Source organism: Peromyscus californicus, unplaced genomic scaffold (assembly GCF_007827085.1).
Source record: "Peromyscus californicus insignis strain IS unplaced genomic scaffold, ASM782708v3 Scaffold_3__1_contigs__length_106647218, whole genome shotgun sequence".
Taxonomy (NCBI): Eukaryota; Metazoa; Chordata; class Mammalia; order Rodentia; family Cricetidae; genus Peromyscus; species Peromyscus californicus.
Genome location: NW_026294551.1, coordinates 2,018,173 through 2,036,506, shown reverse-complemented (window position 1 = coordinate 2,036,506; position 18,334 = coordinate 2,018,173). Strand labels below are relative to the sequence as shown.

At 49.7% G+C, this 18,334-nt stretch overlaps 1 protein-coding gene across 14 annotated transcripts in view; it reads right to left on the bottom strand.

Annotated features, from left to right (window-relative positions):
* The window catches only part of Slc38a10 (solute carrier family 38 member 10), a 53,806-nt gene that overhangs the window by 23,836 nt on the left and 11,636 nt on the right, over positions 1-18,334 (bottom strand). For all 14 annotated transcript variants that reach the window (XM_052759837.1, XM_052759839.1, XM_052759838.1 and 11 more), the window contains exons 5-10: positions 17,035-17,178; positions 15,846-15,970; positions 12,839-12,941; positions 10,456-10,638; positions 6,255-6,366; positions 5,395-5,501 (exon numbers count right to left, since the gene is read on the bottom strand). In XM_052759837.1, the coding sequence (XP_052615797.1) occupies positions 5,395-5,501; positions 6,255-6,366; positions 10,456-10,638; positions 12,839-12,941; positions 15,846-15,970; positions 17,035-17,178 (774 nt within the window). The remainder of the gene's footprint in view (positions 1-5,394; positions 5,502-6,254; positions 6,367-10,455; positions 10,639-12,838; positions 12,942-15,845; positions 15,971-17,034; positions 17,179-18,334) is intronic.

Here is an 18,334-nt window from a genome sequence, read left to right as displayed (position 1 = left end):
ACGTCCACACCCAAAGAGAAGAAAAGGCTAACCTGAGCAGAACAGAACTGAGACACCTACGTACAACACCACCTTCGGGGAAATGTCTCCACAGACAGACGGGACACCTCACAAGGTACAGTGTCAGTTAACAACACAGCTCCAGACTGAAAAGCAGAAACTGAAAGAGCTACAAGGAGACATAAATCAACAATTAGGAATTATTTTACCTTTCTCATAACTGATAAGATTTTTTTTTAAATATCAGTACAAAAACGTTAAATCTCAAGTCCTCGGTTTGTGACCTTAGGCCTAAGCATTCACAGAACAGGCCATGTACAGTCCACAAGCTCACTTCAACCAATAGTAAAGGGCCGAAACTCTCCAACGTGCATTCAGAGTTACCGAAAAAACACCAAATATCTAGAAATCGTTATGATTTGGATTTGAGGTATCCTCCAGAAGGCTCATGTGTTACATGCTTGGTCTCCAATTGGTGAAGCCGATCACCAAAGGAGACCAGGCTCACAGAGGCTTTGCCTTTATCAGGGAGGACGCGACCCACTGACAGACACTGGTGGAAACACTGGGAGGTGGTGCCCTCTATCTCCATTGCTCTCTCTGCTTCCCCCAGATGCCACAAGGTGAGCAGCATCTAGTTCACACAGGCCACCACTGTAACAACTGTAACTCACACCTAAAGATGAGGCAAGGGACCACAGCCCAACTCTGAGACTGTAAGACAAATGCATCTTCCTCCTCCAAGGCTGCTCTCTCAGGCACCTGTCACAATGATGAAAGCCTAAGAGGCTGTGGGTGAGAAGACTCAGCAGGAGTCAGAAGATACTGTGAGGAGCTAGAGAAGGGGCTCAGCAACTATGAGCACACACTGCTCTCTCAGAGGCCTGAGTTCAAGTCCCAGTACCCATGTCAGATAGCCCACCACAGCCTGTAACTCCAGTTCCAGGGGAACCAATGCCTCTGGCCTCTGCTGACTCTTGTACTCAAATACACACAAACCCACATATATGTACATAATAAAAATAAAATAAATCTTTAAAAATAGAAAATACTGTGAGATGAAGGATAATGTCACCTCTTCGACCTAGTCTTGATGCAACCCCCAATGAAAATGTCAGCAATTATTCTGGAAGAAACCAAAAGGCCATTCTGGGAGTTGGTCAAGCATGCAAAGGACCACTGATGAGAAGGAACACCTTGAAGAGGGAAGAGAGAGGTGTGTCCCCCACGACCAGCCACGGAGGAAAGCACAAAGGCCCGGAACATGAAGCAGGCAGAACTGGTGCAGGGGACCAGCACACCCGTGAACAGAGGCGTCCCCAAGAGCCTCAGACAGACGGACAACAGGGGCCGAGAAGGAGACAGCAGGGGACAGTGTGGATCAACTGGACAGCCACATGAGTCCTGCCTCACTTAAGCTGATCCCAAGTGGGGTGAAAGATAAAAGCTACCAGAATAGATCTTCAGAACTTAGGGTAAGCAGACATTTCTACTTTTCTTAAATAGAACCAAAAAAGCACTAAAGGGGAAAAAGTCAATAAACTGGGCCAAAGTAAAATTCACAACTTCTGTCACCAAAAGACGTCCAACGCCAGATGAAGTAACTAACCCTGTAACCCAGCACTGGGCTACAAAATGAGATGGTACCATCGAGATGGCTCAGCAGTTAAGAGCACTGGCTGATGTTCCAGAGGACCCAGGTTCAATTCCCAGCACCCACATGGCAGCTCACAACTGTCTGTAGCTCCAGAGTCCGACACCCTCACACAGACACACCACATGCAGGCAGAACACCAGTGCACATATAATAAAAATAAATAAATTATTTGGGAAAAAAAAAAGAGAGAGAGCTCAGTAGGTTAGGGACCCACATGGAGGCTCACAATTGTCTACATCTCCAGTTCCAAGGAAACTGACACCTTCTGGCCTCCGTGGACACTTGGCACACCCATACATATACATTAGTTAACAATACATTTTAAAAACTTAAATGGGGCCAGTGAGATGGCTCATCATGCAAAGGTGCAAAGCCTGACAACTTGAGTTCAATTCTGAAACTCAAATGGTGGAAAGAGACAAATGACTCCCACCAATCCTTCAGCCTCCACGTAAGAGCATGTGCAACTCATGTAGACAAACAAGATACATAAATGTAATTAAGGGGAAAAAGAGATGTTCTTAAGAAAGAAAACAAAACAACAAACCCAAGTATGAAGTACATGTATTTGAAAAAAAAAATACATGTAGAATCCATTAGAGGAACTGTAGTTGGTATGTAAAATGAAAAATAAATAAATAAATAAAAATAAGAATCCATTAAAAACCCCTACAAATCAATAAGAGGACAACAAAACAAGAAAAGCCTGAACCCCACCTAGAAGACGTCCACAGGGCTCATAAGCACACCAACAGTTCAGAACACCACTCACCTGGAGATTTAGGGTGTTTGGTTAAGACCTCCAGGTGCCTCCAAGCCTTCAGCTGGAGTGAATATGTAATGTACATATGTAAGTATGTTTGTATTTAGAGACAGAGTCTCACTATGTAGATAAGCCTGGACTCAAACTCACCAAGATCTGTTTGCTCTGTGTCTGTCTGAGGGTATGCATGTGAACCACATGCGCATAGGTGCTCAAACAGAGGCCAGAATGTTACGCGTTAGGAGTCACAGGGGACTGTGAGCTGTCGGATTTGGGTCCTCTAAAAGAACAGCAAGTACTCTTAGCACCTGAGCCATCTCTCTAGCCCTGGCAGCTGCAACTCTTTTTGTTTGGTTTTGGTTGAGACAGGGTTTCTCTCTGTAACAGTCCTCGCTGTCCTGGAACTCACTCTGTAAATCAGGCTGGTCTTGAACTCACAGAGATCTGCCTGCCTCTGCCTCCCAAGTGCTGGGATTAAAGGCGTGCGCCACCACAGCCCAACTGGCAGTTGCAATTTTTAAAAGGGATGGATGGTACATGTGAAGTCTGAGGACACTCTTAATGCTACAACTAGAGGCACCACTGTTTAAACCCCAAAACATGCAGAATCTACAAAAGCTGACTATGACACCCCAGGAGCCAAGTGCCTCCTGGAAAGCATGGAATGACAGAGCTGCTCACTCGTGGGCACCTAAAGGAACATCCGAACATCAGTATTGGACTAGACATGATCTGTCACACCACAGGGAGTAGGTGCGATGGCCGATCTTGGTTGTTAGCTTGACTACATCTGGAATCAACTGAAACTTAAGCTTCTGTGCATTCCTGTGAGAAATTTTCTTAATCAGATTTGAAGCAAAGACCCACCCTAATCTGTACCACACCTTCTGGTGGCCCACACAGAAGGACACACAAAAACCTTTGCCTTTTGCCTACTTGCCCTCACCCTGATGGCAAGTCCATCTGTCCATCTATTGCTTTGGCATTCCTTCACCAGTATCAGAACCCACTTCTTTGGAATTCGAACAAAGACTGAAGACCAGCAGCTCTCCAGGACTCCTCAGGACTCCAGCACCAGACTGGGACTGCTGAGACACCCATCCTCGTGGACAGAACAACCGCCAGATCCTTGGATTTTCCACAGTCAAGACAGTCATTGCTGGACTCCCCAGCCAACAGCCTGTAAGCCATTCTAATAAGCTCCCTTTGACTATACATATTACATATATATTACATATATATTATCCTATCAGTTCTGTTTCTTTGGATAACCCTCGCCAACACAGCAGGTTAACGTGGAACAAGTGAACAAGTGCAAAGTCCTCATGCAGTGACTTTAAGCACCAGACAGGACAGGCATGAGACCCCACTCCATCACGCTGAAGCCACCAAGAGACAACAGTAACCTTTGAGATGCAGGGTTAGATGATTGGAGGGGCTCACAGGGCGCTCTGGGGTGGCAAGATATTCACTTTGTCCTGGATGGCGGTTTTGGCTAGAGTCACACTGCAAAAATATATCAAGTTGTATGTAAGGACTGTGTTTTTCTACATACATATTGTACTTTTTTCAGTGTGTGTGTATGCATATGTGCACGTGGAGGCCTAAAGTTGTTGGTAGGTGTCCGCCTCAGTTGCTCTCTACTTTATTGAGGCAGGGTCTCTACTTTATTGAGGCGGGGTCTCTACTTTATTGAGGCGGGGTCTCTCACTGAGCCTGGAGCTTGCCGACCCAACTAGTCTAGCTGCCCAGTTTGCTCCCGCGATACCGCCTCTGCCGCCCAAGTGCTGTGATTACCAGCTGGCCACCATGCCCACCCAGCTTTTCTATGGATTCTGGGAACCCAAGCTCCAAGCCTCATACTAGAACAAGTGCTTTATCCACTAAGCCACTGTCCAAGGCCACCCTTTATTTCTTCTTCTTTTAATATATAATTTATTTATATTTTATGTTCTTTGGTGGTTCTGCCTATATGTATGTCTATATGAGGGTGTCGGTTCCCCTGGAACGGGAGTTACAAACAGGTGTGAACTGTCAAGTGGGGTACACTTAAACATCTACCGGTGTGCATCAGTAAGGAAACATTCAACAATCCCCTAAAAAGGAAGCAAAGACACAGGCAGTTCACAGAGAAAAAACATTAAATGGCATTTGTGCCTTTGAAACAACCTTTCCACTCACTCTGAGGAGGCCAAAAGTACAGATGAAAATGTTGGCATGGTGACAGACACACCTTGGAGCCGTGACCTCACCAGGCACAAGGTGAAAGGCTCCCATTCTGACCAGGAATCTCATTTCTGGAATACTTTCTATAGACACAGTCTCATGTATATGGAAACACCTGTGGGCTGCAATAGCAAAAGGCTGGGGCTGACTTCGTGGGAGACTAGGATTATGGAATTTCCCCGTAGTGAACTCCCAGGAATCAGCTAAAACAGAAGGCAGTACCGGATGCTTGCACCTGTGGTCGAGGAGCAACCTGCTATGGATGTTAAGCAAAGATAGCAAGAAGCTGCATTACCAAAAAAACAAAACAAAACAAAACAAAGAAGCTGGAGCATGCCCACGCATGTGCACATACATTATCTTCCTGGGACATCCCGCTAATCCAGCAATGGTGTTCTCTGTGGGAGTATCTAGGGGAGGGTAGACAGTCACAGTATGAACACACGTCAGTGTTTTGTGCTTAGGTAAGGAAGAGTAATCGTCCTCTCTGGGGAGAGTCCTGATACACAGGGGCAGAGACTAAGCCACCTGTTTGGCCCACTTCTCACATCTCCTTGACCAAGTATTCCTTGTGATAAAACACTGAAAATGAGTGGACAGAACCTGTCTAAAGACCCTGGGGCGCTGAGTGTATTCTGCTACTTCTCCCTGACTAGAGTGACTGGCCAAGGGTCAGGCCATGTGGTGGACAACACTCACCTTCATCCAGAGGATAAGTGCATATGGCCTAGGGGAGGGACACACTCACCTGGGCTGAGGGAGCATTCTTGTGGGCTTTCTTATAGATCAGAGCCGGGCAGATGAAGCAGATGAGGCTCCCCATCGTCGCCCCTGTGAGGCCAAGGATGGTTTCCACTACAAACAGATAGACAGCAAGGTGTGACTGGGAGACTGTGCTCACCTGGCATAAGGGCACACAGGGCCACTGTAAGGCCGCCTGAGTGCCAGTGAGCAGACATCCACTATACCCAAGGGGCTCCACTACCACCTCCACTTTTCTCCTCCTCCTCATATACTAAGATGTGTCAGAGCAGAGCAGCCTGGGAAATTCTGACAGCTCATCTTTAAATGGCCAAGCACAAACCAGGTGGTGATGTAGAGGCAGGCAGATCTTCGAGTTTGAAGCTAGCCTGGTCTACATAGTGAGTTCAGGATAACCAGGGCTACACAGAGAAACCCTGTCTCAAAGACCCAGTAAGTAAATAAGTAGACAGATAGATAAACAAATAAGTGGCCAAGCACAGGGGGTTTCCTACCAAAATCAGATGTTGGCTCCATGTGGCCTAGTTCACTCTATCATCACTTGTCAAGTAACCTAGTGCTTTGTCCTAAGGTATGTGTGGAAAAGGCTACAATGTGTTGGCTGGCTAAAGCCGTTTACTCCTGTGTGTGGTGATAGCAAGCCGACAGCAGGTCTGCTGAGGAATGGGTATGACCTTGAACTTTTAGGCAGTTTTTAGGATACCAGAGAAAATGGCATGAGACTTTGGGAGTACTCTCAGCTAAATGCTAAGCATGGGCTAGGGACATCCCTGGGTCCCCCATGCAACAGGAAGAATGGAGGACAACTAAGGGCAGAAAAGAGGCAGCAGAGGCTGCCCACCTTACCATTGGGGATCAAGATTCCACCGACCATGGTTCCAAACACCACCGAGAGGGTAAGGACTTTAAACCGGAGTGGGGGCATGTAGCCTCCTGCAGCAAAGGTTCCATCTTTTTGCTACATGAAAAAAAACAAAAACAACCAGTTTTGAAATGACTACTTTCCAGTGGCACAAGGCCACATGGGGCTCTGCCAGCCAAGCCTATCTCTGCATGGGTCCAGGCGGGAGCTCCCCTGGCCGGTGAATGTTGCAGCATAATCAGATTTGGCTGAGCAGCTTTAATGGAAGCCTGCAGAAGGCCAAGAAGCTGTAAGCTTCCCTCCAGGTGTGGGCTGGACAGCTTACAACTTTGTTTTGAAATGTTAGTATTATGCCCTTCATTTTCATATTTGCTCTTGGGGCAAAGACAAAACAGAGACTTAAAAAGACACACAAACCAGACAGCAGAGTAGACAGAGGCTCCAGAGGGACAGCCCTGTGAAGTGAGTCAGCTTCTCCTCAGTGTGCAGCTTCAGATTACGTGCTGAAGCCCTACATACACACATGTACACATACATGCATTCACGCACACGCATGCGCTTGGTTGTTATCGCCATTCCCAACAGATCCATGGTGAGCACTTAACAATTTCAAAGTCCAGGAAGGAGGAAAGTGGAGAAGGATTTGAGGTGGCATAGCCCAGCACCCCACCCCACCTGGCACACAGGACACTCATCACAGGTGTAGCAGCACAAGAGGAGGTGAGCCCCACACTCTACATGCCTAAGAGTCCGACACAGCCCAGTTCAAATCCGTCTCCTCTCTGACAACAGAAGTATCTCCTCCTCAAGCTGCTGACCCTCCTGTAAACTGGCACACAGCAAGGTTGACCATAATGATCATTCCTGGGTTAGGAACAACGGAACCTTCCAGAACTAGAATTTCAAAGCAGCTATTTTCACAATGGACACTAACGCAAGATAGACTGAGGTAGCTGGAGCTGAAATCTTTTGTTGAATAGGGATGACAGTTTGTCCATAACCCAGGAATCCCAGTCACAGCCCTGGAAGTTGACCAAGAAATTATCTAAAGGAGGAAGTGGGAAGCTGTGTGCAGACAGGCAGAAAAGCCATCAACAGAAGAACGTCTACAAGAGCAGATGAGCAAGAGCAGAGATGCTGTGGGTTTCCATGGATGCACATACAGGCCCCCAGTCAATCTACTGGAAACAGAGGAAAGGGAAGGGAAAATCACTGTAAACAGACACAAATATGGGGATGTGACCACATGCATGTAAACAAGAAGCAGGTAAGCTAACTTTCTTTCTCTTTCTTTTTGGTTTTTCCGAGACAGAGTTTCTCTTGTAGCCCTGGCTGTCTTGGATCTCACTATGTAGACCAGGCTGGCCTCAAACTCAGAAAACCCCCTGCCTCTGCCTCCCAAGTACTGGAATTAAAGGCGTGCATCATTATCACTTGGTGGTAAACTTTTCTAATACTTCTCTTTGTTCTATTATCGATGTTTAACTTTACAAAAGAGTTAGATGCTAGCACTTGGGAAACAGAGGCAGGCAGGTCTCTGCGAGTTCAAGACCAGCTTGGTCGAGATAGCAAAGGCCAGACCAACTAAAGTTACATAGTAAGACCCTATCTGAAAAACACAACAACAACATAACAAAAAAAAAAAAAAAAACCACTTTGCAGAAGAGGGGGGACATTATGCAAAAAGCACTAACACTGCTTCAGTCTGAAGCACATGGACACACCAAGCTCACAAGAAGCAGTGAGGGGTGGTTTTAGCAACCCACAAAGTGGAGGTGGTACAGCATGAACCAGGGTGGAGGAGGGTGAACCTCTGGCCACAGAGCTGGTCTCATCTTTGCCCCTTGTGGCAGTTTGAATGTAACCAGTCCCCATAAGCTCATAGGGAGTGACACTATTAGGAGGTGTGGCTTTGTTGGAGTAGGTGTGGCCTTGTTGGAAGAAGTGTGTCACTGTGGGGGTGGGCTTTGAGGTTTCCTATTTCAAGATATTGCCCAGTGTCTCAGACCACTTCCTGCTGCCTTCTGATCAAGATGTAGCCAGCATCATGTCTGCCTGCACATCACCATGCTCTCCACCATGATGATAATGGACTGAACCTTTGAAACTACAGTTTCAAAGCCACCACCTCAATTAAATGTTTTCCTTTATAAGAACTGCCATAGTCGGGCGGTGGTGACGCATGCCTTTAATCTAAGTGCTAGGGAGGCAGAGGCAGGTGAATCTCTGTGAGTTCAAGGCCAGCCTGGTCCAGGACAGACTCCAAAGCTACACAGAGAAACCCTGTCTGGGGGTGGGTGGGCTGCTGTGGTCACAGTGTCTTTTCACAATAGAAATGCTAAGACACCCCTCAAGGGACAAAGTCCAAAATCCTACTTTGCATGGCATCCAGGTACATAAACACTAGCAGAGAGAGACCAAGAGCTAGCCTGTGAGAGGCACTCAGCCTCTGTCACTGGGCCTCTACTGTCACTGGCAGCAGAGTCCATAGGAAAGAGACACAAACAACAGCACTGCCATGACTGGGCAGACAGGGAGCAGCTGTGCCAGCTGTTTCTCCTGAGTCGACACTCTGGGACCACTGCTGTCTCCCTTACTCCAAGTGCTTGTGACCTTGTATTTCCGGCCACTAGGTGTCCTGGCTGATCAGACAAACCAGGTGCTAAGATGTCAGGCATTGGAGCCAAAGAATCTTGGTCTAGATAGCGAAGGCCAGTCATCACAGAAAACAGCCTGGACAGTGGGTCTATCTTACCAGACTCAGGAGAGGGTGCCCTGTGAACAAGGGTGGAAAGAAAGCTGAGATGGAGAAGCGCAATAGATATGAGGCAACCCAGGGCAATGGCAAGCAAGGACCAGACAGCTTTTGAGTTTCAATCCCTGTATCTTAAAATTTCTTGTGGGGATCTGGAGAGATGGCTCAGCGGTTAAGAGCACTGGCTGCTCTTTCCAGAGGACCTGGGTTCAATTCCCAGCACCCATATACACGATATCTCACAACTGCCTGTTAACTCCAGTTCCAGGGGATCTGACATTTTCACACCAATGCACATAAAATAAATTTAAATATATTATTTTAAAAAGTTGCGCGTGCGCGCGCACGCACGCGCACACACACACACACACACACACACACACACACACGGGCTCTACCAACACACTATACTGAAGTCACTACAAAGTACAGAAGCAGCACAAGCCTATCCCATGATTCCAGTTGTGATCAATGTTGGCCAGTGAATTTGTGCCCCTGCTACAGCCTCCCCAGGACCGCTTCCACAGCAGCCCTCATGTCTCACCATCTCTCTGACTTGAGGTTGCAAGCATCAATGCTGGCAAATCCCACAGATGAACGAAGTTGCCTACACAGCTGGCATGGCCCAAAGGGCACTCTTCTGTGTTCTTTAGGTTAATGCAAGGCATGCCTAGTCAGGGGGCTGGGAGTACATGCAGCTCAAGAGCAGTGGGTGTGCTTTAGCATACACAAGGCCTTAGGTTCAATCTCTAGCAACAAAGGAAAGAAGAGGAAAGGAAGGACGGATGATCTCTATTAAAAACTTCCTGCCGGGGCCAGCAAGAAAGGCTCATTAGGTAAAGGTACTTGTCACCAAGCCTGACAACCTGAGTTTGATCCCGGAACCCACACGGTGATGGGACAGAACTGGACCCCACCAGTTTCCTCTGACCTCCATTCGCACAAGAGCCCCACTACCACACTAAATAAAGAAAAAATTTAAATTACAAACAATGACAAAAACCACTTCATTTCAGCTGGGTATTGTGGCACACACCTGTGATCCTAACACCCAGAGAGTGGTGCTGGGAGAGAGAGGAGAGAGAATCCTGAGTTCACGGCCAGCCTGGAAAACACGGCAGACTCCCCTCAAAATAACCCAAGACTTCAGTTCACTTGAAATTTGTTTGGGTCAGCAAGATGGCTCAGCAGGCAAAAGCACGTGCCACACAAGCCAGACAACCCCTGGACCCACAACAGAAGGGAATCAACTCCTAAACGTTGTTCTCTGACTTCACACACACACACACACACACACACACACACACACACACACACACACACCCCACCCCACACACATATATACACACACTGTTTATTGTTAACTAGGAAAAGCCCCACCTACCACTGTCATGGAAACAGAGCTAGTCCAAGAGAATGAAAGATCATACCTGTTGCTCAAACAGCAGTGTGTTCAAGGCCTGTCTGCATGGCAGAATCATCATGGGGAAGCCCACAGCCACGGACATGACAAAGCCCACTCGGATCATCTCTGTCACCAGGTTGGAGGGGAAGTGTATCAGCACGTTGCCGGCAGTGGCATCAGTGAAGCTTACATAGCCAAAAAACCCCACCTGTCAGAGGAGGACAAAGAGCAATGTGGCCGGTCAGCTGTCTGTCAGTCTGTGCTGACTGCCTGTCTTTGTCCCAGATTGGCCTCAGAGCACCTCCAAGGAAGCTGGCACAAAACCCACCCACCCAAAAACAAAAGCCCTCCTCATCTCCTCAGGCATAAAAGTCTTGATAACCAAAGGCTATCAAGAAATGTTCAAGTGTAACTTCAACAGAACTATAAATGAGGCAAGAAAATGGAGTTGCCAATATGGAAAGGAAGGTTCTAGAATGCCTCCAAGCCTTTCAGAGGAGCCTTTTTTTTTCTTTTTGGTTTTTTGAGACAGGGTCTCTCTGTGTAGCCCTGGCTGTCCTGGAACTCACTCTGTAGACCAGGCTGGCCTTGAACTTATGGAGATCCTCCCGAGTGCTGGATTAAAAGGAGTCACCACCGGAGCCGGGCTCAGAGGAGCCACTGTTAATCAGGAGCTGGGTGTAGGGCACAGGCCTGTGATTCCAGCTTTCGGGAGGCAGAGACAGGAGGATGGAGAGAGTTCCAGGCCAAACTAGGCCACACAGTGTGACCCTGCCTCAAAAACCAAACTGAAATAAAATACAGCCAGTCAAATAGCCGCAGGCGAAGAGGATGGAGGAAGCTCCAGGACTGGATGATGCTCCAATGACCACGTTGAAGACTGATGCCACAGGCAAGGGCAGGAGCCGAGCTGCAACCCCAGCACATTCACATCCTCTTCAGACAGCATCTGTCCCCTCCACGGTTCTGGGGCTCAAACCCAGGGAGTCACGTATACAAGGCACGCTCTCTCCCAACTAGGCTGCTTGTCTAGCTCTGTATTCTTTTTTTTTTTAAGACTTATTTATTTATTCATTATGTATACAGTGGTCTGCCTATATGTATGCCTGAATGCCAAAAGAGGGCACCAGATCTCATTATAGATGGCTGTGAGCCACCATGTGGTTGCTGGGAATTGAACTCAGGACCTCTGGAAGAACAGTCAGTGCTCTTAACCTCTTGAGCCATCTCTTCAGCCCTAGCTCTATATTCTTAAAGACAACAAACAGAAGCCAGATGTGGTATAATCCCAGCTCTTAGGAGGAGGCAGGAGGATCTGAGTTCAAGGCCTAAGCTACATGTGAGCTTCAGGCCAGCTTTGGCTACACAATGAGAACCTGTCTCAAACAAACAAACAAACAAATAAATAAATAGGGAAAGAGAGAAAGGGGGAAGAGAGGGAAGGAGGAAAGGGGAGGGAAAGGATGGGAAGGGAAGGGAAGGGAAGGAAGGAAGAAAACAGCAAGTATATTAATAAGAAGAGCCAGGCAGTGGTGGCGCATGCTTTTAATCTCAGCACTCAGGAGGCAGAGGCAGGTGGATCTAAGTTCAAGGCCAGCCTGGTCTACAGAGCGAGTTTCAGGGCAGCCAGGCCTACACAGAGAAAGCCTGTCTTAAGGGGATGGGGGATGAGAAACTACTGAAAAACGTTTCTAATGTTTGTGAATTGGGATATTCTCTCACACTGGCATCTCGTGCACCCTCATTTCTTTTTAATTGGAATGCTCCTCTGTAGAGAATTAACAATGGCCATGGAGAGGGGAAAGCAGGCCCCCCAGTTAAAGCAATCTGGAACCAGCCCTGGTCAAGATGCCTGAGCTCTTAAGACTAGATAATGTTCACAAAACTGGGCATTGTGGTGCTCACCCACAATCCCAGAACTTGGGAGGCAAAAGCAGGAGGATCGCCCCAAGTTTGAGATCAGTCAGGAATACTAAGTAAGACCCTGTCTTAAAAAAACAGGAAGAAAGCCGGGCGGTGGTGGCGCACGCCTTTAATCCCAGCATTCGGGAGGCAGAGCCAGGCGGATCTCTGTGAGTTCGAGGCCAGCCTGGGCTACCAAGTGAGTTCCAGGAAAGGCGCAAAGCTACACAGAGAAACCCTGTCTCGAAAAACAAAACAAAACAAAAAAAAAAACAGGAAGAAGATGCAACATGGTCCAGGGCAGAAGCAGCTCCCAGGTGCCCAGGCCTGGACTGCCTGGGGCTGAGGAACTGAGCTGCTCTGGGTCACCGTGAACACAGTGCACCTACAGACACTGGCATGGAAAAGGTAACACGGGGTCCTGAGTGCAAGAAGCAGTGTGCTGTGCTGTGCTGTGCTGTGCTGTGCTGTGTGTGCATCAAGGAGGAGGTGTGGGCGGCTCCTACCATGACATAGAAGGCAGTGACCACGTTGAGGGAGGAGGCAAATATGGAACTCATGGTCTTCACCGATGGCTCGTCCAGGCTGTCATAGGTAGGCAGGACCTGGCTGTGTAAAGACAATCGAGTCACACAGACTCTAGACAAGCAAACTCCAGAGCCTTCCCCACCCCTCCTGACAACTCCTAGAACCTCTACCAAAATGGCCCAGGCAACAAACCCCTGGCACTTCTTTCCCAGACCATTCTCCACAGACCATGATTCATGGTGCCCAGGACAGCAGCTGGGTGACACCACAGATGGCAGCACCATGAGACCCACAAACCTACCCTGATAGGTTCCATGTAGATCCCTTCACAACTAGCACCATGCTGTGGGAGTGCAGGTGTGATTGGGCAGGGAATGAAAACAGGTCTGAGGAAGAAGCCAACAGGAAGCCAAGCAGCACCACTGCCAGGGACGGCAAGTTCAACAACACAGGCTGGCTGGCTGCAGCCCCCTCAGCACCGTCAACAGACACGGCGGTGAGGACAGACAAGGAGACAGCCTGCGCACATTTCCTGACTCGCAGCCTCTCTCCAGTGATGAGAAAACTGGCTTCTGTCCTAGGTCTGGTGCCACGAGTGTGCTGCTGCTGGACATGGGGGAGGGACCCAAGTCACTGTCAGGACAGAGATATGACAACCTCACGAAGGTGCTCTGCAAACAGCATGTCTGAGGACTTGGGACAGAAAACCCGACTGAGGAGAGTATGCAGGGCCTGGGCACCAGGTGACTGTAACTAGCAGGGGGAGGTCCTTTGCTCCACCCCTTAGCATCGTTGTAAATAGGCCTTTGGAATAAAGCTCTGGGCCGGTGGATAAGGATCCAGGCCCACCCGAGTCTATCCTGCGTTTTCTCTGTTTCTCTTCTCTCTATTTCTAACTAAGTCTCTTATCCCTCATTCTTCAAGAGTTCCTGGGGTAAATAAGTGTGGGGGCTGGTCCCCCACATTGCAATTGAGATGGTTCAGATTAGAACATGAGTTAAAGAACTAAGCTAGAACAGGAGGGGAACCTGGTAGTCACCCTTAAGTACTTCCCAGGTGGCTATAACTTCCAGGACAAAATCAAAGGCACTAAGGAAGCCAGACTAGGAACAACCAGGCAAATGGGTGTGTGTGTGTGTGTGTGTGTGTGTGTGTGTGTGTGTGTGTGTGTGTGTGTGTGTATGTGTGTGTGTAACCACACACACGTACATGCTGGAAATCAGCAACCAATAAACAGATCAGCACAAGGATCAGTGGAGCTATGCACAAAAATGTCTTTAAAAAGTTCAAGGAAAACAAAGAGACACACTACTTGGATCAAAAAGCAGGCACCGATACTGGGAGGGCTGGCAAGGCAAAACCGCAACCCTGTCCACCCCATTCTCACCAGAGGAGTCAGCCACACCCTGCACAGCCTCAGGGACGCTGAAGGGAAGCTAGCATGAGCCCTGGGCTCAGCTCTGAGGCCGGCAACAGCTTCTCAGGCTGACCAGGACTCTAGTCAAAGCAGGGCCCACCTGGAAGGGAACTTGAACCAGATACACATGCGCACACAGGCGCTGCGAGTGCTGTGAAGAGGCGGGATGTGCCTGGACACAGTGGAAAAGCTGACTCCATAGGCTTCCACGCAGTCCCACCTGCCCTCCCACCTGGCCCCCACTTCAGAGAGCAGCCCTGTGGCATCACACAGCTCCTGAGAGTGAGCTCTCCAGGTGCACGCTCTTCTACCGAGGCCCTCTATGTGCCATGTGGCCATTTCTCCGGACCAGGATGACAGTTCTGTATAACACAAGATCTATCTACCACGAAGTGAGATCGAAGGGGCCAGACGATCACAGCAAGAACTACTCCAGGCACCAAGTAAGGGGCTGGCTGCCATCCCAGCAGGGACAGGCCACTCACCTGGCAAACACTGCATGCTCACAGCCTGGGGACAATATGTGACCAACCCAGGAGAAGAGGGCACATTTACGGCCCCCAGGTCTTCATGGAAGGGAGATGAACCCAGCACTTAGACAGGGGCATGCTTCCACCCTCCAGGAACAGTAACTTGCACTAAGAACCGACCCACAGAGGTGAACTGCCTGCAGGCGGCTACTGCCAAAGAAGCCCAACCACAGGCTTGTTTTTTAAAAAGCAAACGCGCACGCAGAAAGGACAAACGGTAACTAGGTACGCCGCCGCACAAGAATGTAACTTCTGTCACCGACGATAATGGGGACATTAAACAGCGAGGCTGGAGCACGTTCTGGCGGAGACAGAGCTGCCAAGAGGAGCCGGTAAGTGGGAAACGACAATTTGGAACTCGCATGTGGGTGTAAACACAGCAGTGTGAGCAAATCTTCTGTCACACTAGTTTACGATTGGCACAATACATGCCCACTGACACCACAGGAGGGGGGCTTCTCTGCCAGCCCCCCTCACACACATGCTGATGGTCTTTTCCCATTGATGTCAGGTTTACGCTTACTGTTCCCACCCGGGCGTGCATCACAAGCTCCTGCCACCCTGATGGAGAAGGTAGCGCTGCTGTGAAGGGGGAGCAGCCCGTTCTGTGTTCACAGAGCCCCGCACGCCAGAGAGCCCGCCTGCACACACAAGCCTCAGAGGCATCTCAGCAGCAGCCTGAAGTCAATGTTTGTGCAACTTCTTTTTAAATATTCTCAGAACAGCTACATTCTGGCAAAACACTCAGGACTCTGCACAATCAGATGGCTGGGTTGCTGCTGCACCCCACAGCCAACTCTCCTCTCATGGGATCTGGGAAACTAGGTGCCCTTGCCAGTCAGTCCCAGCAATAGTTCACTTCCCAGTTACAAGAGATCTAGCCCCTCATCCTAGAGGGAACAGCCGTACTAGAACAAGCCATCATTCCTCAGTGGCCAGGAACAAGCAACTCAAGAACCGAGAAAAGCAGGACTCTCATCCCCACCCCTCTACACCCTCAGCCCCACTCCATCCCCCTGCCACCTCAGGAGTACTTACGACTGGCAGGCAAAGGACATGCCGAAGATGGGGACGCAGCGGAAAATGCCCTCCCAGCGGATGTAACTGACTCGCTGCAGCCACTGCCCACTGAAGAGGCCGTGCTTAAGGGAGGACAGCACAATCTGGACCGGGAGAGAGCAGGGCAAGGGTCAGGAGTCAGTGTGCAGCGTGGACCACTAGACACCTTGCCACAGAGGAGGTAGAGGAGACATGCAGTTCTTCTCTACATCAAAGGTGGCTTACTCCTTCCTACAGCCTGGACCCTGGCTCATACTCAGTCCATACCTGAAGCTGCCTGAACACTACTGAGGGGTATACCCGGCTGCAGGCGGTTTTCTACACAGGATGGAGCAGCTCCTATATAGGGGCCCCTTAGTGGAGACAGAAGCAAAACCTCACTCACCATCCCAGCCCTGATGCCTGTCTCAAATTACAGAATGCAGTCAGTCCCCTTGATATGGCATGTCCTTCCTTGCCTCACCCTGGCCCAGGCAGACATAGTCATCTTTCAGCAGCTCAGCCACTGAGGATGTGGCTACCTGAGTAAGGAGTTAACTGTCACTGGGCTGGTCCTCAGAGAGCTGAGGGGCACTGGCGGGGCACTGACAGACCATGGCTACAGTGAGAAACCTGCAGCCCAGACTGTACAACCTCCTGCAAGGACACCTGGCCCTGCTCTCAGGAGGGGTCACTTCTTCCCTAGACAGTGAAAGTGATTCCAAGGGTTCAGCAGGCTCAGGCAGCGAAGGGTGAGGACCCTCTCGGAAGTCCCCACACCTCATCTTCTAGACTAACCTCCAAACGCTTTTAGAAAATGACAACTGGCACCAAAAATGACAAGTGTCACCATGGTGGCACCATGAACCTGGTCACACACTCCACATGAAAGACCTTCCCACAAAACACACAGCTGCTATGTTTGCTTTTTCTAGAGCCTTGGTAAAGGGATGATGGTCAGTCCCTCATCCTGCTATTCAACTGTCAGACGTCTGATACCCACTAGTCAGACACACACATGGCCTTCATGACATTACAGACACTCAACCACAGTTGTAAGACTCAGAGCCACCTTCCCCTAACCCCCCCAAGGTAGCTAATGGCTACACCAGACTCAGGCATGGACATTTATGGTTATGGGAAGGACTAAACCACAAACAACCCCTTTAACCGTGCATGTGGCACTCACCACAAACATGAAGACGGTGTAGAAGAGGAGTGCCATGGCACTGAAGGACTGGATGGAGGCCATCATGTTCCTCTGCAGGCTGAGTGGGAGCACGATGCACAGGGACACGGCGAAGAGCAGGAACACACGCAAGCTGTTGGTCACCTGAAAGGGAACCAGCAGAATCCTCACGGTCTGCAGCCCTGAGTACTACTGCCAAGGCTCAGCTTACCAGTGTTGCCAGGACAGGAGTCGCAGCAGGCTGGGGAGCACCTTGAGGCTTAAAACAGCAGGAGGCGGGGTCAAGCCTGGCGTGCTCACTCTGAAAGCTCCCCTCTCAGCAGCTGTGCCACGTGGATCAAAGTACTAAACACCTCTGGCCCCGGTGTGGCCCAGCCAGGCTCCACAATGAGACTAGTCAGGACAAAAAGGTCAGCTACCCCCTTTAAGCAGGGAAGGAATGTGACAAGAGCGGGTAGGAACCGTCCTGCTCTGGCATACCCTGCTCTGGCATACCCGCACAGCTAGTGCCGGGGGCTGGTAGGAGGAGCCACCACTTCTCCATACGACTCAGAGCCAACTCTGCTGCAGAAGGAAATTCTGATCCAGAAAATTCATCACAGAACTCCAGACTAGCATCGAGGAGCAAGCGAAGGTCTGGGGCTGTCTACCATCTAACTCAGCTGCAGCCAGCAGCACTCTGACTTCCTGGACCTTCTTCACAGCTGACAGCACAGCTGGAGGCCAAGAGCGTCTACTGCCCAGCTGCAGGTACCTGCACACCTACAGCAGCCCACCCTGCTGAGCATGGGTGCACTGGACACCATGGAGGAAGAGGACAGACAGGCTCTGTGCACACCGGCTCACTGCGTGGGAAGCCCTCACAAGGTGCAGAGGCCAATGCTGTCCTGCAAGTCTCTCAGAACTGCAGGTAAGATGCCTGACCCTGGCACCAGTCAGTAAGTTTTGAGAAATGACCCAAGAACCTGTGTGAGGGACTGACCCACAGCTCTGTGAACCCACAGGAAGAGCGAGAGATGGAAAGCAAAATTACTGGTCAAAAGCAGGCACGGCACCACTGAGGCCTCTTCTGCCTGTTGATGAGCAGCACTGGAAGGCTGAGGCCTGCGTGCTGCACAATGGTGTGACGCGTCGTGCCCTCCTCCTTCCTGCCCCTCACAATGCAGGCTGTATCACAGCCTGCTCTCCCTCTCCTGGTATCTCTCAGACACTACCCCAGCAAAGTCCCTGAAATCCAAGGGAACCTGAGTGGCTGGCAAGCATGGGAAGCTTCTCTGGGCCAAGGACACTAGTCTCAGCT